This window comes from Rissa tridactyla, chromosome 6 (genome assembly GCF_028500815.1).
Source record: "Rissa tridactyla isolate bRisTri1 chromosome 6, bRisTri1.patW.cur.20221130, whole genome shotgun sequence".
Classification (NCBI taxonomy): Eukaryota; Metazoa; Chordata; class Aves; order Charadriiformes; family Laridae; genus Rissa; species Rissa tridactyla.
Genome location: NC_071471.1, coordinates 59,190,401 through 59,206,091, shown reverse-complemented (window position 1 = coordinate 59,206,091; position 15,691 = coordinate 59,190,401). Strand labels below are relative to the sequence as shown.

Sequence of the window (15,691 nt, the reverse complement as noted above, 5' to 3'; positions counted from 1 at the left end):
ATCAAATTATGGTATTTGAGCATTTTCTGTTACTGGCCTCTCTTGCAGAGGTAACTGCCAGAAAGACCAGCTTTGCTGATGATGTTAAGCTCTCATAGGTCTGCACATTCATAAACAGTGACTGAAGTAGTTCAGTGCTGCTTCTTCCTGGACATAGCCTCTTAATAAATGAGGTGTTCCTACCACAGTTAGATACACACAGCCCCCCTCCCTGCCTAACGCTAGAACTTTCCTATCACATTCTCAACAGTGTCTTTCTGTATCTCAGTTAAAATTCAGTACCTTCCTTAGATGTCCTGTTAGTGCTGATGTGCGAGTGTGGTTATACAGCATTGTGGTTTATGGAAGGGCGCCAGCAGCAGGGCTTGAACCTGGGACTTCTGATGCTAAAGCATGCAAATACACTTCCCAAACAAGGCAGCAGGAGGTGGGCATATTGCTGGAAAAAAAAAATAAAGAGATAAATTACAGGGTCTTTGTGCTCTCTCACGCTAGTTCATGTATTCTTAAAGTTACGTGTATGTGCTGGGCCTCCTGAATAAATGTAGCCTTCTCCCTCTCCTATGAGTTTGCTTGCATCAATGGCCTCTGCTGCATACAACTTCCCACAGCAATAACAGTTGCAACAGTGCAATAGATCTAATTAGGTAGAACCCATCACCTACCCTTAGAACAAGAGTTACATGAAATGGCTAGTCATCAACTTAACCCTTTCTAAATAACTTTGCTTCCATTGCAGCTATCAAGAGAAGAAGATACCTTCTTGTAACATACAGACACAAACTATGTGGTTTTAGTATTTATTATAATATCAAAAGTATAAAACTGTACAAAATACAAAGCTGGAATGCGGCAGTGTTTTCTTTAAGCTGTCAAAACTACATGCTTTGTTTTAGGTAAACTTGTTTGATTCACCATAACAGTACTTAAATCTAACCGAGATCCAATCGAGAGCAAAAAATTTTGTTGAGGTACCATTACACAAAAAAACCCACCAAAATAATTTAGGTTTTTTTTTCTTTAAAGAAAAGTTCCAGGTGATCTTCCTAATAAGTTTTCCACCCTTTACTTTGATGTATAATGCCTGTAATATACCTTTACTCCAAGAGTTAAGAGAATGGATGAGAGGGGAGGTAGTTCTCCATTTACTTTACTGTAGAAATGTCAAGTCTTGTTTTTATTTTCACTAGAGAGCCAGCAGATCGTTCAAGTGTCCAAGCCCTTACTGGAAAGTAATGAGGAACATAAAACAGATTTCCCTGTATACAGCTTGTAAGAGATTTAAAAAAAAAAAAAACAAGTAAAAAAACCCCAAATGAAACTACAAAAACGCACCACAATAAATCCAAAACCACACCAACTGGGTTTGTCCTCTGGTGGTGGTGTTTTCTGTCCGGAGACCTGGAAAAAAGTTATACTTCCCAGTGTTTTACATGTTTTACTCCTCCTTAGAAATAAAGCGCTGAGCTTTATTGCTTGCCCGGGAGGACTTAATGGGGTACAACATTTTTGCGGGTGGAAATCATCACTTCAGCAGGCATGCTGCCTTTCAAAAGAAACCTGGTAATACACTTAGGACCTATTAATCCTTTTACTCTGCAATGTTTCAATTTCTTGGCTAGTTTTAAATTTTGATATATTAAACCTTATGCAGGTCTTTTAGATCTAATACAACATAAAAGGGTTAAAGTCCGCTCTTTTAATAACAGGTATTCCAGTTATGCCTCAGTCCCCCTACCCCCTTTTTTCTTCCCCTTCATACAATAAAGTATGAAAGTAAATAAAGTTCACATTGCACTTCAGGTTGCTTACCGCACTTACAGGCTACCTGTGAAAACAGAATAACAAGATCTGCATTTCTGATACCTCAAAAGACCACAGGAGTTTGAAACTTTTCAGTGACTTCGTGGCAGCTGCCCACAGGCCTCTGCCTGTAGGACGTACTCTTTCAATGCCCCGTTTGTTGCTGTGATACTCTCACCATACCTGTTGCCCAGCCCAGGCTACAGTGAATTAAACGACATTCTTCTTTTCTGAAACTGAACAGTTTTTGCTTGTGTCTGAGACTGATTAAACATTTGCTAACCATAAATTAAGTGCTTTAAAAAAAAAAATAATCATTTGAGAACACATACCAAGGCTGCTAAGTTTCCACAAGTTTCAGCAGAGATCAATACCATCTCTGAGAGGAGACAGCCATTTTCATATACACATATATATATTTTTTATCAAAAGCACCATGAACAATTCCTTCTTTTACAGCCACGATGTCTTGTTAATCTCCAGCATTTTCAAACTGTGGATAAATATGAAATGGCAGAACTGAGAAGACGCTGCTTGCACTAGTTTACACAGTTTAATTTTTTCCTGCAACAGACCAGTGGGGTCCACCTGTAGAAGACATTCCTCCTCGTCTCGCATCCTGAGGTCACTACTGCAGTGACTTGGCACCGTCCTCATCACAGCTTCCCAACTCACTGTGAGCTGTAGGCTCCTGCAGCCAGCAGCAGGTTTCTGCGTGTAAAATGCAGGTGTACAACGGGGGTTGATTTGGTCATGTATGTACCTAGTAACAAATCCTGCGAGTTTTCAGGCAAGTTTATATGTCCAGTGGCTGTAGTAAAGTCATCGGTTTCTAAATCTTCAAATGCTTTCACGGCATCCCACAGACGAACTGTGTTATCCATTGAACCTAAAAAGAAAGAAGAACCACAGTTTTAAGTCCTTTCTTTTATTAATAAAAAGGGTACATTTAAAAGTTACTAGGGAGCAAGTTAACAGAAATTAAAGCTCAAAAAGCAGGCTTGCTCGTAACGGTAGACTTATGCCCTCGTCCTGCAAGGAAACAGACCAGCAAGCCTCTAACATACTCAATCCACACATAAAAACTACCGGGATTTCAGCTTTCCTGTAATCTAAACTGAATGCCCTGTGGATAAAGCACAAAGAACTCTCTCAGAACATTTGGGTTTGGATTATATCACCTAGCACTGAAAAAGCAGGACCATCCTGTGGGTTAGAGGCCAATTCTAAGTCACATCATAGTGGTTTTTGTTCGATACAGGGAAAACAACAGAATTTTGCGGCCCCAGTGGCCCATGCTTTCACTGTAGCACTGGGAGATAAATGGAAGCATCCACCCTGCATGCTGGATCAAACCCATCCCGTCTGTTGGCTTCCACTCCCGCAGTAGTGGCTCACTGAGGATTCTCACTGCACTGCATTTAGGAACATACTAAATAAATGTAGAATATTCCTAGTCTGGTTTCATGAGGAAGTTACCCTGATATAATCACAGGGTCTGTCCATTGTTTCTTCTGGCAGTAACTTTAATTTTTTGGCTAATTTCAACCAGTTGAGGGAACAGAACAAGTTTCAAATTCATTAAATTCTTATACATTTTAAGAAAGTTCTCTAATGATGAAAAGACAAAACTTTGTGCCTCTGTGAAGGGAAAACTGGCAAAGGAGCTCTGCTTTATTAGACACCAGAGAATCCACATGGACAGGCAGGAAGAACAAGCAGCTTCACAAGTTCTGCTGCTCGTAGACCTGATTGTTAATATTACACATATGTATCTATATAAAGATCTTATCATCAAAAAAACCAGTAAGGGTCTGGATAATTCATCTTCCTTTCTATCCTTTCCTCTCCCTTCTTTTCAGTCCTGCTGGATATCCTGCTCCCATTCCAGCATCCTGTCCCTCTCTAGCCCAGCCTCTTCTTGTCTGCCCTAGAGTTATTTCTAACATCAGATTCCAGCCCCAACACTGTACGCGGATCCCAACCTTCACTATTGTCTAACAGCACAACACCTTTCCTTCAGTTCCTGGAGTAGCAGAGGGTCCTACCTCACAGTCCAGTGAAGTACTCGCCTTGTACCAGCAGTTTTAAGCTGCTGCTTTTGCTAAGCAAGTGATTCTACTTTGTCTTCCTCAATTTAAGAAATCAATTATATCACTCCTCTTCAGATTTATGGAACACAACAGCAGCTTCACCGTTTCCAGTGAACTTTACCTGATGCTAAAATCTCCCCATCTCTACTGAATCTGAGCGCGTAGATAGTGTCCGTGTGCCCTTTCAATTCTCCAACCATCAAGCCATGCCCAATATCCCACAGCAAAACTCTTCCATCTGTTGCTCCAGTAGCCAGGAACCGTCCATTGGGAGAAAATGCCAATGAATGAATTGGTCCCTAAAACAGACATTGGTAGTGGGGACAAGTTAGTTAAGTCTACTCATATTCAGTCACTCAAACTTTATTTGTTCTGAATACTACTCTTCAGAATCTCATCACAGAAGTGAAGTGATTTTCACACTGTGAATGATATGCCTTTACCTTATGTCCCGTGAATATTCTTACACAATTCCCATTCAAAACATCCCAGAGCCGTACAGTCCTGTCTGCCGAGCCCGTGGCAATATAGTTAGAGTTTGGATGAAATCGGGTACACGTGACATCAGCAAGATGGCCAGCAAATATCCGTAAAGGCTGGTAGTGATCTGTTGCCCACAGACTGAAAAAGAAAAGGCTTATTAATGAACACTAATGAAGTTCAGTATCTGTTGTACAGTGATGAATAAGAGGAACTAATTACACAGTGGTTACTGGTCAGTTTCTTGAATTAGCAGGATCTGTTTTGGAAAAACATACTTTTCAGAAGGGAGAAATAAAGAATATTCTCCAAGTTGTTAAACAACTGGAAGAGAATACTTATAATCAGACAGTCACATAAGAGGATACCATCTCTTTAGTTGTCAGATAATCTGATGTGTGTTAAAAGCAAAAAAAAAAAACCAAACTCTGACATTAAAACATTTGATCAGTATTTTAATTAACATGAAAATAAATTTATTTCTAGTAATAGGTTAGGCTAGAATACATCAGCCAATCACTTTCAGGGTTGATCCATCACAAACTGACTCAGACAAGCAAAAATCCCATCCAGTTTCTTACCGAGCCACTCTGTCGTGTCCCCCTGACACAAAGTAATAACCATAAGGAGAGAACTGTGTATCCCATACTGGGTAGTTGTGTCCTTTATATCCCACCAAACACGTGAATGTTTGGAGACTCCACAATCTGACAGTGCCATCCTCAGAACAGGACAAGAGATAGTTCCTGTCATAGGAGAAAGTATTGCATATTACACACCAAACTTACACCTGGATTGTACCACCATTGCATAAACACTGTGAGATGTCTATGATAAGAAAAACTGTCCACCGAACAGCATCTGTTCAGCACGTCACGTACATCAGCATTTTGGTAGGGTAAGCAGCAATAATCAATTCAAGCAGAATCCAGTCCTAGGCCCTTATGCAAAAGAGACAGACATTTGGATGTTCATGACTAATTCTGATGACACAGCAATACAGAGGCAAGAAAGAAAAATAAAAATAAAATTAAAAAAAAAACAAACAACAAATCCACAGAGCTGGTCGTTACTCAGGAATTCCAGTTATAAGAAAAAGTGACTAGTAAACTCCTATACTGTGTTATATAAAGAGATCTTTATTTTTTAAAGTAACTCAAAACAAAATTTCCCAGATTCCCTGAAAGAGAATTCATATCACGTTCACATTCTCAATTCATAATTTTAGACTCTATATTCATGTTCCACACAAAGTTTACTTCCCAGTTGCATTTCTGCAATGGTTGTTTCCCAACTAGACACAAGCAAACACCAAACTTCAGACATTCAAACCTCCTTTCTACTATTCAGACTCTCATAATTACATAATGGTTTTTAATCTCTTATTTTAGGATACTATTCCATACATTTTGAAAATAAGGTCTTAATAGAATATGAGAAACACAATTTTATGTGTTTTATGGTTTGCAATACTATAAAGTACAATCAATGCTGCAGTATTTTTCCTCCTACAATTCAGTTAGTTAAAAGCCAACTCAAACTACAGTTTGAAAAACGATGGTCTATTTCGGCATCTAAGTCTTGAAACTCAAAAATAGCACTGGCATCCTCAGCTGCAGTTGATTTCAGTAATAGCTGACAGTGCCCAACCCCCTGAGCATAACGAGCACTTACACTCACACACAGTTTCTTAAAAGCTACATAAAGAATTGCTTTAGCCTTCTGGAAAAAGCTGCATTAAGAACACATTTGCACTCAATAGTATACAATTCAAACTCAAGACAAGCAAACTGGTTAGCTTGTAAACTTATTTTACCTATCAGGACTGAAGCTGGTGCCATAGACAGGTCCACTGTGACCGTATAAAATCTTCAACTCACTTGCTGTTTTCTCATCCATGATCCGCTCCAAGACATCGTCTGATTCTTTGTCAATGAGACTGAGGTCTGCAATATTTCAAAGTTCATATATAACTGTCAGAAGTTCAAAGATCAATGCCATGAACAGGAAAACAAATACTATTCTCTCTAAAAGAGGCCAGTATGATATGAACATGACAGAGCACCAGGGAATTGGTAAGTTTGAAACATACAATGGCATTTAAAATATTTTTTACCATTGTAAAAGGTGAAAATGATGCTTTACTTAAATAATTACTCTTTCTTAAGTCTTCACTAAGAGCTAAAATAAGTTAATCCTGATGTGTGCTATTTTTTGTGTTTATATTGTTCGGCCTCCAAACACAACATCTTTAGAGAGATGCCGAATTTTCAGGCCTTTTCTACGAAGTTACCATGCCACGATGACGCTTTTCAGACATATTTTGACAGCTACACACAACTTAAAAATAACTTTTAGTCTGTAGGCTACTGTTTGCTGAATATTGTGACCACATCCCTGTTAAATATCCAGATTAAGAAAGGTCTGCACGGTCTCTAGCTCCAACCACAACACATTGTTACATAAACAGCAGAATTAAAGAAGACTGGTTTCCATGAATTTGTGTGGATGTTGAGCTACAGTACATTTTCCTCCATCCCTCCTATAATTTCCCCCAGGGTACTTCTAGTCTCTCCACAGATGACCTAAATCCGACTGTCTACTACACCCTATAGTTACCATCCAGTTAGAAAACAAGATGGCTAGTTCCATGCTAGTTATGGCTAGTTCCAAGCTCCATGCACTGACCACCTCACAGCAGGTGTAGACAACCAGAATTCTCATTCCTTTAAAAGCATTCCTAATGGTAGTAGGTAAGACGCGATCATACATCTGTACATATACTGTTTCTTCAGAGTGAAGCATCTCACTGCTGAAGACAACTCTCCTGCCACAGACATCTTTCTCTGATTACACGAAACACAGCTGTCTCAAGTAAAGCATACTCAAATTAAGTACCATTGTCTTAATTACCTGCTGCTGTTTTCACACTACGCAGCTTTTTTGGAGTCACAGACCAGACTCTGACAGTAGAGTCAGCAAAGCCTCCTACAATCATGCTCGAGTCATCTGTAATATCCACTGCAGTCAGACCCTGTTCAGAAAATATCCATTTATATTGTTTGTATCTTTCATGATGCATTTCAAACATTACAAAATCCTAAGTACTAATAAGAAAATGAACTCAACTTATTTACAAGAATAAGAGGGAACTATTCTAGGATAGATATAAATACATAAATTCTTGCGCCATTAAAAATAAAGCTATATGAATGAAGCACGGTCAATAGTGACCAAACAGTACTGTTTTCCAGTACTTTGGTGCAAAACATCTACTATATTCTGTAGAATACACTTAGGGGCCCACAGGAAAAGCAAAAGAAGGAATTATGGCAAAATCAGAGCAAAACCAAGGACAAGAGAAATTAAATAGTATAAGGCATCTTTAAAGAGAACGTTGAAGATTTTGGAACAAACTTTGCAACGCAATTTTTCAAATACACCAATAAACGTTGCCAACTCTACTAACTCTTCTTTCTCTATTAAGAGGGATGTTTACAATTTTGATTCCCTTGATTTCCCTTTAATTCCCTATTACCCCAACTCTTCTTTTACCAACCTGGTAAGCATTAAGGAACGTGTAGAAACAGATGGAGGGCAGGCACTCCGGGCCAAGACGCACACGCCTTGCAGCTTCCTTCATATTCATTACTTTATCCAGCTTGTCAGAGTCTTTCAGTTCAGGCAGAGGAATTCTACAAGCAGCACACCATTTTTTTTTTTTTTTTTTATTACAAACTAAGAGCACCTTTCATATTTTTAATCCAAACAGAGAAAGCAGAATCTTTGCTTGCAACCCTATACCTCAATATTCAAATACAAAGCAAGAATTAGAAAAACTGAAAGACTACGTAAAAGATTAACTGATGAAAAAAAGAGCCAGTAGCTTTAAGAATTTCAGACAGCCAATGGAATGAGATTAATAACTGAGTATGACCTGAAAAGATTAGTAGGTAACTGAGTGAAATTTTATCAAGGGAAAACTAGATTGTCTTGAAGGGTAAAGACAGAAGATTATATGCTGAGCTTTCTATTACCTCCCTTAAAAGTCTTATGGCTAAAGTTGTGTTCAACGCAAACAGCCAAAGAGCTAAAAATGTCATGTGAACAGCGATGCAGATTTAGCATGACAAGACTGGATTTAACAAGGCTTCTCTACACATCGTCCCCTTGGTACCTGTTTTGAGGAGGAGCATTAGGGTCTTGTTTTTTGCTTTTTGATCCTACGCTATCTTTTTTAGGTTTTTTCTTCTTTGGCTTTCCTTCCTCATTTTCTCCTTCTTCATCTTCATCGTCCAAAGGCACATCAAACTCTGGTTCTTTCAATAACCCAAAGAAAACCTGCAAGCCAGTAAAACACACAAGACAAAACAGTAACTGCTGTTCTTACTGAAAACTAATTTTTTTTAATGGAAACTTTTTAAAGTAATAGTCCAAGCAACAGAGCTGACCCTTTAAAACTGCTATGTTTATATTACTGCATACACTACTAGTTAGCCCATAACAAGTGTAGTACGTGTTCTACTGTTTTACCCAGCAACCAATCCAGACAACTGCAAGTCCCCCCAGCATTTCTTAGCACTTCCTTAAAGATGAATCCCTACAGTTGACATAGTTTATCTGTCTAGCACTGTGGTGGTACTATGTCAAGATCTACGCAAATAGCCCTTACAGTAACAACTGTAAGTAAGAATTACATCTGTAAGTAAGAATTACATCTGTAAGTAAGAATTACATCTGTAAGTAAGAATTACATCTGTAAGTAAGAATTACATCTGTAAGTAAGAATTACATCTGTTGTACTAGAGAGGAAGCCAAATAGCCAGGTGTCCCTGGAGTAATTCAGGAGTTAGTTTACGTTTAGTTTAGTGGGCTGAATACAAGGTTCTCTCAAAGGGGCTCAACACTTTCTTCTACAAGACAGTGACACATCTTGATCTCTCCACTCCTGCCAACAAATACTTGTACGGTTGTCTTCACACTGTCTTTTAATATCTCAAGTGACATATGTCAGTCTATACTAAGGTATCTCCCTGAAAAACCAGGAAGAATTGTTCAATTATAAGAGTGCAACAACCTTTCCCTCCTACCTTTGCTTTATTAGCCTCTCGTTTTGCCTCCCCAGCCAAGCTTCCAACCATAGCATCTATCTGTTGTTTACTGCGAGGCATTCCATCAAAGATATCAATGTAAAGATGTTCCTGAACAATGTTCCAGATCTGATTGTTCTGCTTTTCCTGAAGATGCCTCTTCAAGAGTTGGTAAGAGTCACGTGAAATACGCAGCACAAACTTGCTTGTTCGGAAATCCAGCATGGTCTCGTTACCTTTCATATGTTCTTTTTTGGTTAAGCTAGATAATACACGCAGGTCATCCTGGTAATAGCACTCCTGATCCCCATGAAATCTATTGAAACCATTTAAGACATGATAAAATATTTATTACAAAAACATTATCTCCTAAATGTACACTTATTTACATTATTTTAACATGAAACACATATGTAAGGACCTTTTGGAAGCTATTGGCTACATATGGGATTATTTTTCTGCTGAAATAAATTTCACTCTGAGGAAGATACCCCAGTGACTTACTGTATACACTAAGAGCATTCAACAATTAAAAACCGAGATGAAGAGAACACACAGATGGAACCTCACAGAATTTCATACACTCAAAGGGTTCTCACCTGAAGTAAACAGTTACACTAACATGTTTATTTACATAAATGAAACTCTAATTTGTGGTATCATAAAGTACAGGGCAATTTTTATTACGCAAGACTATTGGATGTACTTATATCCAATTCATTATATTAATATGTGCATTTCACAGTCAATATGTTTCTCACTCTCCACTTCCATTATATAATAGCTAACATATGTCTAGAGTTTTCCATTTTTACTCAAACCATGTTATAAAATAGTTGTGGCAGGGAACGTTTTAACTATTACAGAACCGTTTTTGCTGACCATATTGGAGGGAGACACAGTTATCCTTTTGGATTGAAATATTCATAATTGATCTGAATCCAGAAAACAAATGAAATTTAGTTTTCTCAAGCGATAAAGAAGCGAGACATAGTAAAAGCATAGGAAGTGGTAGATTAGCCACAAATTAATTCCTTTAATCTTATGTAAGAATTTCAACATACAAGTTATGACATTAGCAAATACTTATATCACACGTTACTTTGGCATCTTCCTGTCATTTTCCACTGCTAAAAAGTGACCCCCCAAATCTTTCTCTAAACCAGCAGCATCTCTTCATTGATATTTCACAGCAAGGAGCTGACCAGCTCACCATAAAGATGGTTCAAAATCTGCACGTGGACAGTTCAAAAGCATATAGTTCGCACATCTCTCTAACATAGGAGACTGGAAAAGGATTTAAGAACAGTTTCTGTAATCCATGGCACCATTACTTCAGATTCCAAATCCCTTCAACATTAGAGAAGAAAAATAATGCGTGTGTATAAATACATATATACATAAGCCTATGCCACCATAGCTTACAGATTTAATCAAAGTAACAAATACAAAATAATACAAACACAGAAATGAAAATAAAATAAATACCTTTCAAAAAAAGACTTTGCTTCACTCTCATGTTGATTGTAGACCAATTCCAAGTACATGTGCACAAAGAGAGGATAAAACAGCTGAGATAATTCCGCTCGATGACAGTCCAGGGAACACTCAATGAAGTGTTTCAATCCACTGTAGTATTCCTCATACAGTGTCGGGTCCCCCTGCTGATTGTAGGCAGACAATACCGCACTCACATCTGGCTGATCTTCCACAACAACTCCTCCTCCAACTGCAAAAGCATTAGCATATAAAAAGAGCTTTTAAGACAGCCTGGAAGAGCTAGCAAATATACAGCGGCTAACAATTCTGCTGGTAAGGCAAGGCGCTTATTAGCAAAACATGACACTAAGTCTTGTGCTTGTTCAGTACTAAGTTTAAACAATACAAGTGAGAGGATGGTGGCACATTGTAGTCCAGCAGCCAATTCTCCTACCACCTTCAGCCATTTTTTGAGCTTTCCCTGCCAACAGTTGCCTATAAGGTATTTAACATATTGTCTAATTCAGATAGGATTTTAAGTGTAAAGAAGGCACTAACATCACCAAAATAAGTTATCTTTACTGCTAAGGCTAGAAATTGTCAAATTAGGAGCAGAATCTTTCAAAGCCTTTAAGATAGATCCACTATAATTATTTTGCTTCTAGCAAACAAGCAAATTAAGTTCATCAAGTGAATTCACCACAACGATTACAGGGCAGTGACTGTCACTTGCTAACACTCTGAGAGCTCTGTTCTCCATAGCAGTCATTAAACGTTTTCATTGTTTTGTCTCCTATGTAAAAACAATCTTACCAGGTAATACTAGGAACAAGCTGACTTTATACTACACATTTACCAGAACTCAGACATATCAGTTCCTGAGAGGTCATTATACTGTTCTGCAAAGCTGCCCCACAGAACATCTTGATTAAGAATACTTAGACTCCTGTTATCCAAAGGACAACTCAAGTACCCAACAACTCGATCCAGAAATGTAAAAAGCCTCCTCTGTAAGTATCCTATGACTTTCTTCAAAACGCAGCCTGTACATCAGGCCTCCCCTCTCAACCCTAACATCACATCTTGTCCCATCGCCTCTAACTAAAAAGGAAGCCTTCATCCTTCTGCTACACTGTTAGTTGACATGGGACACAAAGACAAGGGGAAGCACTTCTCTCTTTGACAGTGCTCCCTCCAAATACAAAGGATACTCCATCCTTGGTCCCTTGCTCCAGGGAGGGCACCCCAAGGAGAACACAATCTCTTCCCGAGTTGTATGGGGGAATGACACACTCAGCCCCCCCACCCTCCCAAAGGCCAGGGTAGGCTCTCACCTCACCCCCCAGGGACGGCTGCCCCATGGGAGGCACGACCTGACACCGACCCTTGTGTCCCAGCATCACGGAGAGCCCCTGAGGCTGGAGGAGGCACAGGGTCCCCCCAGTCCCCAGGGGTCCCGCCGGGAGGGGGCGGCCTCCCCCCCCGGGCAGCGACCTCGCAGGAGCCCACCTTTCCCCGGCGGTACGGCCGCGACTGCCGCCACCCCAGGGCTGGAAGAGGCGACAGCGGCGGCGCTGCCCCCTATCGCGATAGTGGCAGCGGCGGTGACCCGGCTGAGCAGCGCGTTCTCGCCGGCAGAGTCCGCATCGCCGCCCGCCGTTCCCAGAAGCCCGGTGCCGGTGGGGCTGAGGGCGGCAGCGCCGACATCGTCGCCGAGCAGGCGGGCTTCGCGCCGCAGGATCTCCTCGGACTCGCGGAGGTTGCTGCGCCGCAGGAACTGCAGCACGGCCACCAGAGTCTGCCGGTCCAGCGCCGACGGAGATGCGGCTGGGCCCGGTGCCGCAGGCTTAGTGGGAGCTGCCTCCGCACCGCTCCCCGCCGCCTCTCCCTCCGCCGCCGCGGCCGGGGGAGCGGCAGGAGCGGCGGCTGGAGGAGCAGCAGGGGGCTGCTGCGGCGACGTTCCCGCCTCAGGGTCCGGCTTTACCACCACCACCTCCGCCGGCTCTTCAGGTAGTGCCGCCATCTTGTATCGCCCCCCATTCGCCGGCAGCGGGCAGGCGCCGCCAAGCGCGGATGCCCTCACGACAGCCAGGACAAATGACGGCTACCACCACTGGTTACCAAGGCTTCGCTTTGCGACACTGGCAGGCGCGCTTTATGGCAGCGGGAGTAGCGGGAGGCGGTCGGAGCGGTTGCGAGGCAGCCGCTGTGCTACGGTGTTCCTGGCGCGAATGGAGCGTAATTTTGGGTGGTGCCTGCGCGGGTGTGAATCACGGAGCTCAGCGGTGCTCGCCTTATCCAGAAACGGGTTGATTTGGCGTTCATAACTGGTGCCCTCCGTAGAGCAGACCAAGGATGGCTGTAGGAGTGTATGCCCTTACAGGCTGTACTCCGAATTAAATTAATGAGGGCTGGGTCACTTAGTTTTCCAGGCGTTTCTTGTGTTGCTTTTATTCATCTTGGGCAAATACAGGTTCCTTAACACTAGAGAATTAATATCTTTTTGGAATAAAACTGGTATCCTGTGATTGACGCGCTTTCGCGATAAAGTAAACGCTTGGCTGTGCTTCATTAGCGAGTCACGTAATTCTTGTCTGGAGGGACGACGAGTGTAAAAAGACAGTACGAAGAGAGTGCTGCACACTATTAAAATCGCTGGCGGACTGAGTCCTGGCGCTCGTGTGCAATGGCGCGTCCGCTAAAACTACAATTCCCAGCGCGCCCCGCGGCAACGCCGCGCACGCGGCCCGGGGGGCGACGCTGCCAGACTACGTCTCCCGCCGACCCCCACGGGCGGCCGGTGGCCGGTCCCGCGTCTGCCCCGCTCCACGCCCCGAGCCGCGGACATGGAGGTGGACGTCGGCTCTGCTGTCTCGGGGCTGTCGAGCGGGGAGGGAGCCGGCGCGGGCCCGGCCGACGAGGACCGGGAGATGGAAGGGGCTCCAAGCTGTTCGGGGTCGCGCTCCCTCCCATTCGAGTTCGAGCGAAGCCGCTCGGAGTCCAGCGGCGATGAGGACGACGACGAAGACGACGAGGAAGAGGAGATGGAGGAAGAGGAGCTCGAGGGGGACTCCGGGGCTCGGTTCGGGACAGACGACGGGGAGCTGGACTCGGACGACGACCGGGAGGTGCGGGGGGGGGGGGGGGGAGCGGGGCGGCCCCTGAGGCGAGGGCGCCCAACGGCCCCCTCACGCGCCAGGCCCCGTTCCCGGCGTGCTCCGCGCCGCTGGTGGGAGGCGCGTGCTGGCTGCCGCCGCGATGGCGGGGCGGCCGGGGCCTGTGGAGGGGCCGGGATGGCGGGCGCGGCCCCGACCGCGGGAACCTGCCGGCTCCGGCGCGGAGCAGGGCACCGCGGGGGCGGCATGAGCTTGAGGAGGGCAGGGGGTGGCGGGGCGCCAGGCTGCCGGGTGCCAAAGGTAACGTCTGCAGGTGAGGCCTGGCGTCCGCAGCAGTCGGCGGTTTTCATGCAGGTCCTGTAACAGCGGACTTGAACTTACATGCTTTTGGGGACTTCTGAAAACTTCCAGGTGCAAATCTGGATACCTGCTTAGGCAACATAGGCTGCATGGTAACAGGCTTTTTATTATTACCCAAATTCACTTAATCAGTCTTATTTAAATGAAGCTCTTACAAACTCTTGGCGTAGCTGAGAGAGTGCTAAACGGTGGCATTCGGGCAAAATTAATGGTGTTGTTGAGGGAAAGAAAGCCCCTTAGTCTGGCTTTGAGACGAGAGGAAAGAGAATGTAAAAATCTAATGTGTTACCTCTTTCAGGCAGATCTCAGATTATTGCTATAGAATGCATTTGTTCTTTTTTGAAATAGCAGACTTCTGACAGCAAAGTAGTTGTGAAATTGCTTGCATGCATTCCTGATCAAAGTACTTCATAACCAGAATTCAGAGCAGTGAAATTTCAGTCTTTGCATCCATATGTATCTGTATAATCCCTAACTGTGTGTAGAAATAAGAGGCAGCACTAGATATTAATCAAGCCCACTTGACTGGGGGCCCTGAAATGCTTACTGAGTGTTTTTCAAATTATGATATTATTTGCTACCAGTATCCATTTTAAGCTTCAGGTTTATTTGATGGTTTGTTGAAGAGTTTATCCCAAAAGGATTGGTTTTAGTCTGCCTTTCAGATGTGAAATTCATGAAACAAATTGCATTTCCATTCACAAAAAGGTCAATTTAGAAGACTAGATAAAAGTCTTTAGAAAAGAGCTGTATATGAGGAATGACTGACCTCTTAGAAAAAAACATTTCTGTAGCATGTTGATCCAGATTTTGTTCTTGGTTTAAGGCTTTGATATTTTGGAAGCTGCAACCAGGAAATTTCATGGCTTAGCTTGTGTATTCAAACTAGTACTTTCTTTCTTTGTAGCGTATGATAAACCTCGCAGAATTGACCCCTTACATCCTATGTTCCATCTGCAAAGGTTACTTTATTGATGCTACAACTATTACAGAATGTCTGCACACCTGTAAGTATCGGTATTGTCATATGAAGAGTTTGGTTGCTGTTGAGATGTTCTGGCTTCACAAAGATAATTCTCTGTTTGAGATGAATCTGTGTTATGTTTATTCTGTTCATTAAGGAAAATATATTTGGATATTTTAAGCGTCCGAAAATGATGAAATCAGCTTAGTTTCCCAGTTTAAGAGGGAAGAAGATGTAGGGAAAGATAAAGCCCAAGTAAAACAAAACTAGAGCTACTACATATTTTTTTATTATTATTTTATTTTT

At 42.4% G+C, this 15,691-nt stretch overlaps 2 protein-coding genes across 2 annotated transcripts in view; one reads left to right on the top strand and one right to left on the bottom strand.

Moving 5' to 3' along the window:
• Window positions 1-786: 786 nt before the first annotated feature.
• On the bottom strand, window positions 787-13,037 carry TAF5 (TATA-box binding protein associated factor 5). The gene is made up of 11 exons (XM_054206154.1): window positions 12,455-13,037; window positions 10,955-11,195; window positions 9,467-9,782; window positions 8,554-8,717; window positions 7,936-8,071; window positions 7,290-7,410; window positions 6,193-6,322; window positions 4,958-5,122; window positions 4,340-4,517; window positions 4,018-4,195; window positions 787-2,692 (listed from the first exon to the last, which is right to left on the bottom strand). The coding sequence occupies exons 1-11, from the start codon at window positions 12,966-12,968 to the stop codon at window positions 2,475-2,477; spliced, it is 2,361 nt and encodes a 786-aa protein (XP_054062129.1). The 5' UTR covers window positions 12,969-13,037; the 3' UTR covers window positions 787-2,474.
• The window catches only part of PCGF6 (polycomb group ring finger 6), a 25,966-nt gene continuing 23,293 nt past the window's right edge, over window positions 13,019-15,691 (top strand). Inside the window, exons 1-3 of the mRNA XM_054205498.1 lie at window positions 13,019-13,114; window positions 13,663-14,073; window positions 15,329-15,428. Coding sequence (XP_054061473.1) covers window positions 13,019-13,114; window positions 13,663-14,073; window positions 15,329-15,428 — 607 coding nt within the window. The remainder of the gene's footprint in view (window positions 13,115-13,662; window positions 14,074-15,328; window positions 15,429-15,691) is intronic.